The sequence below is a fragment of the Chionomys nivalis genome, chromosome 8 (genome assembly GCF_950005125.1).
Source record: "Chionomys nivalis chromosome 8, mChiNiv1.1, whole genome shotgun sequence".
Taxonomy (NCBI): Eukaryota; Metazoa; Chordata; class Mammalia; order Rodentia; family Cricetidae; genus Chionomys; species Chionomys nivalis.
In genome coordinates this window covers 25,369,504-25,381,145 of record NC_080093.1, presented here as the reverse complement: position 1 = coordinate 25,381,145, position 11,642 = coordinate 25,369,504, and the positions used below count along the sequence as shown (strand labels likewise).

Below are 11,642 nucleotides of genomic sequence, written 5' to 3'. Positions count from 1 at the left end.
TCTACCTTCTATATGGTGATGGTCACTCCATGCACTAATCATGGACTCCGTGGAAGGACCCTCCCTCATCAGGATTCCAGTGTCTGCACCTCTGCTGTGGTTATTACCATTCTGTCCGCTATTCAACTGGTCCAGGAGCCTCAACAGTCCAGTCACTGACAAAGTACTGAAGGCTGAGGGAGGGCAGGTTGGTCTTTGTCTCCAGCAGTTATTCAAGGTCCAGTTCCCTCAGGAGTTCTTTCCAGGATTCAACGGCAAAAGGAGCAAAAGGCTCTCACTTGAACTGAGGCCAAGCCTGTGGAAGCACCCAGGATGGGGGAATGCCCGGTTGTGCAATCAACCCCTTCTCTGACTCCTCCCCACTCCCTCCCCGCCCCAGTGAGTTGATGAATCAGTGGATTTTCCCCGACCCCAGAAGACTTCCTTCCAAACGCTGGGGCTTTACATAGATTGTGTCTGGTCCCTCAGAAAACTGACTTACAGGTGTTCAAAGCGGTTTCTGCGGAGAGCTCAGGGAAGCCGTTTGAGAACTACGTTCAGGCACTCCAGGGGCGGGGCCCAGGCAAAGTACCGTCCCAGAGACCGTCTAGAGCAGAGGGGGTGGGGACTGCCCGCGCAAGCGACTCAACCCTGCTGAGAGGTGGAGACTTAGGCTGGCTTTCCCTCACAAGCACAGAAATGCTATGGATCTGGGCTGTCCTCTCTCTGGTAAGCTTCGGGACGCTTGGGATGTGGGACGCTGCCATTGTGGACCACCGCACCGTAATCCAGATACGGCTAGCATGGCATGACGGCCACCCCATTCCGTCCAGATGTTCAGAAAGGCGGGGGGAGCTGCTTTCTTTCTTGGCTCAGTGCTCAGGGCTGAATGAATCCTGGGCGCAGACCCTGTAGCTCGAGCGTTTTTTTCTGGGAAGAGTATGGGTGGGGTAGGACCAGAGCTTGGTGCTGGCCGAGTTTTCAATGGCTTTGGCATGGCTGGAGAGGGACTCGGGCCGAGAGATATGCCCAGGCAGAGATCCATTTTGTGGCAGGAGAGGGGTTCCCTCCGAGCCTGTGTGGCACGAGTGGACCTGGCACTTTTGACAATTGGTTCAAACGGGAAAGTGAGTCGACTCTGGGCTGTGGTAACAACCCAGGAGTCAGAAGGCACCATTTCTGAAAGTAACTTTAAGAAAGTAACTTTAAGGAAGTTACTTTGGATTAATAAACCTAATACATCTCTGAAGATTTGTTTACGTTCTTGTGACAACACGGAAAAAACAAGCAAACCAATTTTCTTCCCTTCCGGGAATTCATGTGTGAAACTGTGGGTGACTGGACTACTGGCTATTTTTATGCTCTTGTTTTGCCCTGTTTCTTCTCTCACCTGCTTTTTGCTAGCGCTCCACGGCAAGTTTGTCCCGGTAACCCTTGGGCTCTGGGTCTCAGCCCGGTGTCTGCAGCAGGCACAGGAGTAAGAACCCTCCGGTCCTTCTCCTCTCCAGGAGAGTCCCCTAGGGGCTCAGACAAGCTAGCTTGATAATGGCCAATCAAAGGGATTGTACCTGGGACGGGGGGAGGAGCTCACCCCGTTCTGAGTTTAGACAAATTGTCTTATTGGGTCCCTAAAAACTCCGAAGTACAATGATCTGAAATTGGTTTTCACAGCAGCGGAGAAGGCAGGAAAACAACCTCTGCCCAGCCTCTGCTAGCTTTTACAAGTGGAAATGAAGTTCAGAGAGCTTAAACACTGCAGAGATAGTACAGCTAGTTGGTGGCAGGGCTAACCTGGAACTCAGCTTTAACGCCAAGGCACAAGCAGTTTGTGTATAAACTGAAGACATGCCTACTTCATGGCATGGTTAAGGGCAAGTTTTCTACTATAGAGAGAGAGAGAGAGAGAGAGAGAGAGAGAGAGAGAGAGAGAGAGAACAGCCAGAGGTCTGGAGTGTACAGAGAAAGAAGTAGACTGAACATAGCCAGTAGACAGGACGTGCCCAGGGCTCCTTGTGAGACAGGGGAGACCAGCAGAAGATAGAGAATAGAGAAAAGCTAGTGGGAGAAGCAGGAACTGAACATTGAGAAGAGAGAGAACAGCAGGATCATCAGGGAGGGAAGCCTGTGAGCTGGAGGGAGTTTAGGGTAGGGGAGAAGGTGAGAGGGGCTAGGATGCTAGCATGGACTTTGGAATGTGTAACAGGCAGATACCTTGTCCTTGGCAGGGCGTGCCTAAAATTAGAATCTGCGAAGGCCTTTTTCTAGCTGCTTTTTGACAACCTGATCTACTGACTCCTCTCTCTGGCCTAGACCACATTGATCTACCCCTGGAAGGGACATAGGAGAGCAGCTGTCTGCATGAAGGTTTCCCATCTCTAGTTTTTCTAGATTCTAAGTCCATGCTTGGAACTGATGAGGGCTGTGTATCCTGGGTTAGCAAACTTATCTTTGAGGGGCTCAAGTTCTGACTGACAGTCCACCTGTTGTCAGCCTTGGTAGCCTTTCTTGGGGACCACATCAGGTACTCTGACAGCAGCTGGGGTGCTGAAGAGGACTAGGCAGAGTTCCCTTCCACACAGATCCCAGGTTCTGGGCAGGGGTCTTCTGTATCTAAACCAAGAGTACTGCCTGGAACTGGTGGGCAGGGCCAGAGGTGAGTGATGGCAGGACCCCCTTCACAGGTCAACGCTCGCCTACAGCTTGGCGGACTTCCTGTGCTGTAAGCGTGCTATAGATTTTTCAATTATCAACATTTTTTAATACAAATTTTAAGTTAACTTTTTGTTACAGATTTTACAAGTTTTTTTTTTTTTATTTTTTAACCACACCCAGTGAATTTACAAATCCTGAGATACAGGAAGTTTCGAGAAGGGGAGTATGAGTAAAGGAACAATGAGCCGTACTGGGAACAGCTTATGTTTCGGCAGTTTTAGAGCACAGAGTGTCTTTTCCTGTGTTATTCTGTTTTGCTGTCCTTCTTCAGGTCACAAAGGCAAGTGACCCTACCTGACCCAAGACAAAGATTTTGTAGGAAACTTTTTAAACAACCATTCTTACACCTGGAGAGGAAGGCCATAACTGAACTCCGGAACTGAACTTTTTAAAAATAAAGCAGAATAGCATCTGAGAATATTTAAATATTATCCATACACACAAGACATTTGATTCTCTGTAAAACTGAATTTAGTCATCAGAGGGAACGACTAGAGCAGACAAAGCAAAGAAGGCTCAGAGATAAGAGCAGGGAGCAGAGAGGGCTTAGAACTAAGAGTTTTTTTTCAGAGTGGAGAGCAGAGAAACTTTATGGATAAGAGATTTGAAGATCGTTTGTTTGTGCGGTGGCAGAAGTTGTTACAATGTGTGAAAATTTGGAAATCTAGTGTACCACGTTTGGCCATTGAGATGTACTGAGGCCAAGCCATTTGCAGTGAGACAATGAGGTTTAATGGGATCTCTGAGTCTGTGGAAGAAAAGAGAAGAGAGAAGAGGTGAAGGGGAGGGAGGAGCATTCTGAATGGGAAGAGCAGAGAGAGAGAGAGAGAGAGAGAGAGAGAGAGAGAGAGATTCTTTAGAAACACAGTGAAGAGCAGGTAGGAAAGACTTAATTAAGGAAACTCCACCAGTGGGAAGATTCTGTTATCTTAGAGGCCCAGGAGAGCATGGAAAAATGCCTGATGTATCTTGCAGGTCTCCAACAGCAGACCCCAGTAAGCCAATGAGAAGTACAGAGACAGAGTAAGAAGCTCCATGGAGAGATGAGGAGAGACAAATAGTTAGCCATGGTTAGAGACAGAGTTAGTTTGAGGATGGAGTTGAGAGACAGAGTTAGCAAGGAGCGATCTAGGATTAGAGTGAGGAGATGGACAAGAGAGACAGAGCAAGCTCCAGGAGGGAGCTGAGGCCATGTCTGGAGGGAGAGGAAGGATGGGAGAGAGAAGGTGACAAGAATTTCAATCCAAGGCATCCCCAAGTGGACTGAGAGACTTGCCAGGGAAAAATGTTCAAAATCACAGAGGAGAGGCATACCTTTGCATGGGTTGAGATCCCAGTAGGGAGAGAGAAGCTTCTGTGACAGTAGTAGTCTCTAGGAGCTGACGGAGACAGAGCAGGTAGCGCTAAGGGGAGAGCAGGCAGAGAGAAGAAGCAGCTGAAGAGAAATGCTGGGCATTAGGAGCCAGAAGAACCAAATTTTCCATACCTTAGCAGAGTCAAGTCAACAGCTTGATTCGGAGAGGCTAGGCACCTTGGAAAGGGGTCTCTGTGTGCCTCTGTTGGGCAACTGATGCATAAAATGATGACATGACCGATTCATAGTATGGTTAGGGGAAGGTTTTTTAATTGTAGATATGAGAGAAAGAACAGTCAGAGGCATCTGGAAGAGTCAAGAGCAGAGAGAAAGAAGTAGACTGGGCCTGGCCTGCAGTCTGGATATGGCCTGGGTTATTTGGGAGAAAGGAGGAGAATAACAGAAGGGAGGGGATAGAGAAAGGACAGCGAGAGAAGCAGGAGCAGAGATGGGGCAGCACACAGCAGGCATAGCAGGCCTATAAGGAAAATGAATGCTGTGGGGAGGGAAGCCCATGAGCTGGAGGGAGTTGAGGGTAGGGGAGGAGGTGAGAGGAGCCAGGATGCTAACAGGGTACTTGTGACCCCAGCATGCACTGTGACACACTGATAGGCCTCTGCCAGAGGTAAGGGAAATTGGCTCTTTTTGACTGCCTTTTTAGCCAACTGCCAGAAATCCTTATATAGTCCAGATTGAACTCATTTATGGATATTTGTACTGCCTTTTGGAGTTTGAGGAATTGAAGTTTTTTTGTTTGTTTGTTTGTTTTTTGTTTTTTGTTTTTTGTTTTTTTTGACTAGACAGTTTGCTGGGTGCATCTGATATCCAGAGTATACTAAGAGTAGAATGGCAAAAGTTCTTATACCTGGCACCTTATGAAGGAGTGGAAAAAAATCCCTTTGATTCTTTAAGAAGTAGTGTATCATATTTGACCTCCAAAAATGTCTTTAGGTTGTCTTAAGATTCTCCCCTCTGCAAACTCCATGGTGATCCATTGCTGCAGTGTGGGTGACTTGGAAACAACCTCAGTTCTTAGAGGTTTGCCAAAAGCCTGGAGCCGTGCTCAACTTAGGTATAGCCGTGTCTTTATCACAGGATGTTTGCCTCAAGAAGCCAAGAAACAGCCTTCCTAAAAGAATGCACACAATACATGTATGCACATGTTAATATTTACACACACATTAGTACATAAATATTAGAATTAAAAATAATTTGTTGTATTTCTGATTTATGGCCTAGGAAATTAAAATTTACTAAATAATGTTATAAAGGCAGAGGAGTAATAAATTTGTAATAATAAGCCTGACACATACATAATCATTGCTGCATTTCATAGTGCCTTCCACCCACCACATGAGACTCCCAAGTTTCCTTACTTAGAGCCTGGCCTTGTCCAACATCAAGCCCCCATTATTCTAGCCATTTATCATCCTGTTTGTCTCCTAAAATATGTCTCCCCATGTAATAGGGCTTTCTTGGTTGTAGCATAAGTGAAATAGAAGCAGAGTGAATTGTAACAGAAAAGGAAGTTTGGTTAAATACAGGAAATTTTCAAGCAGTAGATTTGGGGAGGGGTTTTCCTTTTCTCCCTTCCCCAAGTCCTTCTGTCTTCAGCACCATTTACAGACACAGCAACTAGCCCCTTTTTTGCTTCTCTTTCTTCTCTCTACTTCTTAGAGACCCTTTTTCCTGTCTTAGATTATGGGAATTTTCTTTGTACAATAAGTAAGTCTGATGTCCCCAAACCTTCACAAATTTTTAGAGGCAATAGAAAAGCAGTCTATTTTTACTTTACATCATGTGTGTTATGAATCCCATGTGCATGCATGTATGTGTGTGCCGTGTGTTGTGGTGTGTGTGTGTGTGTTATGAAGTGGTACAGGTCCTGAAAGGTTTCATCCCGCCTTATTTAGGAATGTGACCAATTACTTACTAGACAGCCACTTTCCTCATATTTCTGAGAGCAGTTGTTAAAACTGATGGTTGAAGAAAATGGGAGGCGATTTAGAATAGAATGGCACTTTTACAAGTCGTCCTACAGAAAAATCATAAACCGTGTGTTTTTGTTTTGTTTTGAAAGGGTGGACAAAGACAGCTGCTTCATTTATAACTTAATTATTTCCTTTAAAACAACTCTACAAACATGAAATATTTTTCCATTTTTTTGGAAGGCCTTTATTTATCCCACAAGGGACTTGAGGTTTTATGAATGCAATAATGAGACTAAATACAAATCAAAGCCTTAATAAGGGTGGAAATTTTTAAGCTTTGTGGGTTCTGGCACATTGGATTCAAGTTCTTGTGCTTGCAAGGCAAGCACTTTCCCAACTAAGTTACCCTCTCAGCCCAAAGCACTTGTTTTAAAACATGGTCAGACTGTAAAACCAGAATCAACTCGGAAGCCATCAGCATCTCTCACCAGCTGCAGTTAACAGAAAGTCTTCTACCGTCTCTGTCCACAATAGATAGAACTATAGCCTTCAGAGCAGATGGAGACTTAAATGTAGAAAAATAATTTTTATCCTGACGCTGAGATTACAGAGGAGACAAAAGTGAAAAAGAGCTGATGAACCAGGGTTTGATTCTGTCTCATTGAGAGTGAACGGTCTTAGAATCGGAGTGTCAGTGTATTAAGACAACGTTCTGATGGCTCGGGCATGCTCAGTGGGGAGTCTGACCATCACAATCCAATTGCCATTCGGAGAGAATCGCAGTTTTTCTGAATTAGAAACTTGAATAAGGAAATCCCCCTAGAAAAGCCCCTTTTAGCTTGTATGCTTTGGATGAATTATCTTGGTTCCGAAAGTCCCTTACCAAGCACATGTTTTACATTATGTACCAGAGACAACTTACTGAAAAGTAACAAAAAGCATGTGGTTTAAGACGGCAATAAAATAATGCAATAAAAAGTAACTTGGAACCAAGTTTAGGATAATGAATCCGTCTCTTCTTCTTTTTGAGTAGATAAATTCTTAAAAATTGCCCAAACAGAATGAAATTTAACATAAATACTGAAAAACGTTATTCATCTTTTTTTCTTAATCAGCCTTATAGCTTCTGAGTCATATCCACACAGGTACATAATTGAATGTTTAATCACTGTAATGTATGGTTGGCTCCTTGATACTTTCTATGTATATTAACCTGTGTGTGTTTCTGTGTAATTATGATAATTGCATAATTTTGATATTTTACAGAGAGGTAGTTTATTAAAGGATCCTGGATTACCATAATTTTGCTTATTAATTTTATAATTTATAAATAAGTGTCTCTTGGGTCTAAGAAGTAGCTCAGTGATAGTGTTTTCAGCATATGCCAGGCTCTGAGGTTGATCCCATCACCCTAAATAAAATAAACAAATAAATACAATCCATAAAAAAAGAAAATAGTGGATAGAAGTGCCTTATAGCCCAAATTGGGGCCCTGGACCCCACAAAGTTTAAAAGAGCACAATTTTGTAGATTGCTTTCTGACCTCCACTTGTGCAGGGACACACACACACACATGTTTATGTAAGTACCATAGCCTCTAGTTTTGTATTATCTTTTCTTTGGGGGCACACGTGGATGTGTTTGTATAATTCACCAAAGCAGAAAGAAAACTCAGTTACCCGCCATTCTGTTACCCCACAAAACCCTTGCTCTCAAATAGAAGAAAGGGGTTTGGAAGCTGCCTCCGTCAGGAAAACTGCCCGCAACGTAAGCAAGAAGTTGCTGCTATACGATGAGCAGCCTTTCTTTTTTAATTAGGAGATGAGCAGTCCATGCTCTCTAATAACTCCTCCTGTTCCTGCCACACAGCCTAGTCACCCCGCAGTCATGGCAGTAGACACAGTTGGCTCAAGCAATTGCCCAAGGCCGGCTCAGTGGAGATGCATTACTGGGGTCTCTGTGACCACAGTGGCCATTATAGTAACAATCCACAGGAGGCAAGAAAGCAGTCCATGTTGGTTCACACTTTGAGAATCTGACTATGAGTAGTTTATTTTAAGCACATTTAAGGATAGCAAAACTTCGATGAAAACTTTGCTCGTGATAATAAGTTCAACCCTGTGTGCATAGTAAAGCTCAAGATACGACTACGTTGAAACTTCTTTGTAAAGCACAGGTGATATACTCCAGAAAGATGGGCTTCATGGATCGACTACATGTGACACCTTTCAGAAAAATAGCTTTTTATAGATTGACTAGCTCACAATAAGGGTATGGTGTGGGCTTTACCACAGAACAAAGCATGTGAGGCAATGTGTGTGTGTGTGTGTGTGTGTGTGTGTGTGTGTGTGTGTGTGAGAGAGAGAGAGAGAGAGAGAGAGAGAGAGAGAGATGGTATTTGTGATGGTCAATGACAACTTGTCAGCTCTCTGCTTTCTGTCAAAACAATGCAATAAAGAAATAGTCTACACATTGTTCTAGACTAGGCTTTGTTTAGCACACTCAGTGTTGATGTATAAAATACATATATATGAATTTATACATTTATTTCTATTGCTAGTTGAAACCATTTAATTTTAGATATTTTTCATGTCTATTGGAAAACAGATCTGGGCTAGTGTAGCAGTTCTTGACTTCCCTGGGGCTTAGTCCCAGCCGGCTCCTGGATCCAGGTACAACAAGTCCAGTCCCATTCAAAGGTCTTGATTCTCTGGGTTGCTGATAAGCCCTAAACATTTTTATCAAGATGCACCATGTGTGATTCTGGTATTTGTTAGAAGTTTTATATATTACTTGATGAATTTTATGTATATCAAGGTTTCTCAGAACCATCTTCTTTTCTTTTCTCTTCTTTCTTCTATCCTTCCTTCTCTCATTCCCTCCCTTCCTCCTTTTCTACCTCCTCTCTCTCTCTCTCTCTCTCTCTCTCTCTCTCTCTCTCTCTCTCTCTCTGATCATTTAAGGTGAGAACTCCTTCAGCTGTGAGATGTTCCCAGGTTTATATGTGCTGTTGATGTTTTCAGCTCAGGAGTGTGAGAGAAGGGATAGGCTGCAGTTCTGCATTTATGTTAGTGTCCTAGGGCTAGTATAACCAGGTCCCAGTGCAGGATAGCTTGAACAGTTTCTCACAGTTCTCCTCTCAGGACATCCAAGCTCACAGTGATGGGGTCATCTCCTTCTGAGGGCTATGTTCAGGCCTCTGTTTTTCACTTACAAATGGCCCTTGTCTCTTTCTGTTTTCATGTCATCTTCCTCTATCTATGAGCACTCACATTTCCTCATAAAAGAACACCAGCTGTCTTAGTTGCTGTTCTATTACTGTAAAGAGACACCATGACAAAGGTACACAGGCAGACATGGTGCTGGAGAAGTAGCTGAGAGTTATACATCTCCATCCACAGGCAGCAAGAAGAGAGACCCTGGGCCTGGTCTTGAAACCTCCAAGCACACCCCAGTGACACACTTCCTCCAACAAGGCCACACCTCCAAATCCTTCTCAAATAGTGCCACTCCCATGTGACTAAGCATTCAAGTATAGGAGCCTATGGGGGGGTCTTTCTTATTCAAACCATCACACCAGTTAAATTGGATTAGGACTCACTCTACTGAACTCAGCCAAACCATTTCTGAAATGGCTCTATCTCAAAACGTGACCTTGTTTTAAAGAGCTGTGGGGGTTAGAACGTTACCGCAAGACTGCGGTGGGTGGACAGTGCAGTTACATCAATTTTGGATCAACAAGCAGCATGAGGTTGCACCAGTCACTGTAACATTTTACCAGAGAAGGGCTTGGTTGAATCACCCTTCAGGTCCTTTCTGCTCTAAAATGATAAATCCACGGAGAGAGGGATGTTAAATAAAATTGCAAAACCAATGAGTTACCAAACTGGTTGAGTATCAGAGAGCTTATCTGGAAGCTTTGCTAATATAGACAACTTTAACATGTTTTCTCATTTTCTGTTTCTGCCATTCACTCAAATTAACCTCAACTCCCACTTCCCAAAACCTCTTGTCTAAATTCTAAAAAACAAATTTCATAGTATATAAAGGGACACTGTTTACCCTAGAGACCATGTTTTCCCCCATCTATTTGAGCTTTTGAGTTAAAATGCACACTTTCAAACTGAGTTGTCTATCTTTCAGATAATTTCATCAACATGCATTTAAATGACTTTAGAAGCATTCTGTTCTACTATTGTGTTCACATATTAGGGCCACAAAAATATTTACATAATAAGGCAAATTTACCAAATTTAAAGCAGTACAAGGATAAAGCAGTATTACAGACAATTTAAAAACTTCTAAATCATGTATGTAAAAAAATACAAATCTTTTCTGGTACTTTCCCAAGCATAGCACAGTCTCTATGTATAACTAGAAGTGTCACATTTACCACATTGTTAGATTTTCTTTCTTTCTTTCTTTCTTTCTTTCTTTCTTTCTTTCTTTCTTTCTTTCTTCCTTCCTTCCTTCCTTCCTTCCTTCCTTCCTTCCTTCCTTCTTTCCTTCCTTCCTTCTTTCCTTCATTTCTTTCTTCCCAAAAAATAAAAATAAAATACCCAACTCACAGAAGACAGTTCACACTTCTCCAGGTATCAAAGCAATTTTTAGAAAATGTATTTACTTATTCCCAGTTCTAGAGAAGCATTAACTTTTAAGTCACGTTTCCTGACTGTCTCGTGGCTGTCCCAGTGACTCAGGGTGCATTTTCCACAGGGACCTGTCAGGACATGGGTAAGAAGGCATCCTTTTATAGTAAGTCTTTTTTAAGAAAGATACCAGAGACTCTTTGGAAATCCACCAATACAGCTTACCCCGAACCGCCGTTGCAAGTTGGCAGTGACTTACGTGGTAGAGCTTCCAATCGGGTCAACAGTTCCTTTCAGTATAACTCGAAAGAGCCTCCTTCCTTTTTGTCCAGTCTGCTTCAACAAGACAGACTTTCCCTCATGACGAATCAAAGCTGATAGTTCAAGGGATGACATAGCAGGTCTCAGAGTCTCAGAGGACCAGGGAGAGGGAAACAGTCCTGAACACACTAAGCTGAGGAGATAGGATCAACTAAACAAAGGTATTTAGGATGCTTCATTCATTAAACTGATAGGACAGCCATCAAAACCAGAAGACAAAATATTGACTTTTTATGAAGGATCAAATGCTGCTCACTTAAATACTCAAAATATATCTTTGATATATTAGGTGCTTCTTGTTATAGATTCACTACCATTATTACCCAGGTTCCTAATCTTAGCAGAAAACACAAACCAGAAATCATTGCAGAGCTGTAGATACAGTCTTGCTACCACCAAAGCTTTTCATTCACTATTACGCAATAAACTCATACTCTCAGCAACCAGCATTATTCAGAATTTGATGTGTGTTAAAAGAGCATTTCTTGTCTGTTTTTTTTTTTTTTTTTTTGCTTGCTTGTTTGTTTTTGCTTCTTGTTTTTTCCCTTTCTCTCTTCTTTTTGGGCAGTGTCTCTGTATGTCAGAGCCAGGCTAGCATCAAACTTATGATCCCTCTGCCTCCACTTCCCTAGGAACCAGTATTATATGTCTGGACTATGATTGGCTCAGATATTCTTTTATTCCTCTTCTTCTCACCTTTCCATCTTCAGTTTCTAGCCTCTGGACTTGTCAAGGGAGCATTTTCCTCTATTAACT

The 11,642-nt window shown here is 42.9% G+C and overlaps 1 protein-coding gene across 1 annotated transcript in view; it reads left to right on the top strand.

Annotated features, from left to right (window-relative positions):
* The first annotated feature begins 496 nt into the window (after positions 1–496).
* Positions 497–11,642, top strand: part of Fas (Fas cell surface death receptor) — a 41,801-nt gene continuing 30,655 nt past the window's right edge. The window contains exon 1 of the mRNA XM_057778622.1: positions 497–708. Within this exon, the coding sequence (XP_057634605.1) occupies positions 679–708 (30 nt within the window). The 5' untranslated portion in view covers positions 497–678. The remainder of the gene's footprint in view (positions 709–11,642) is intronic.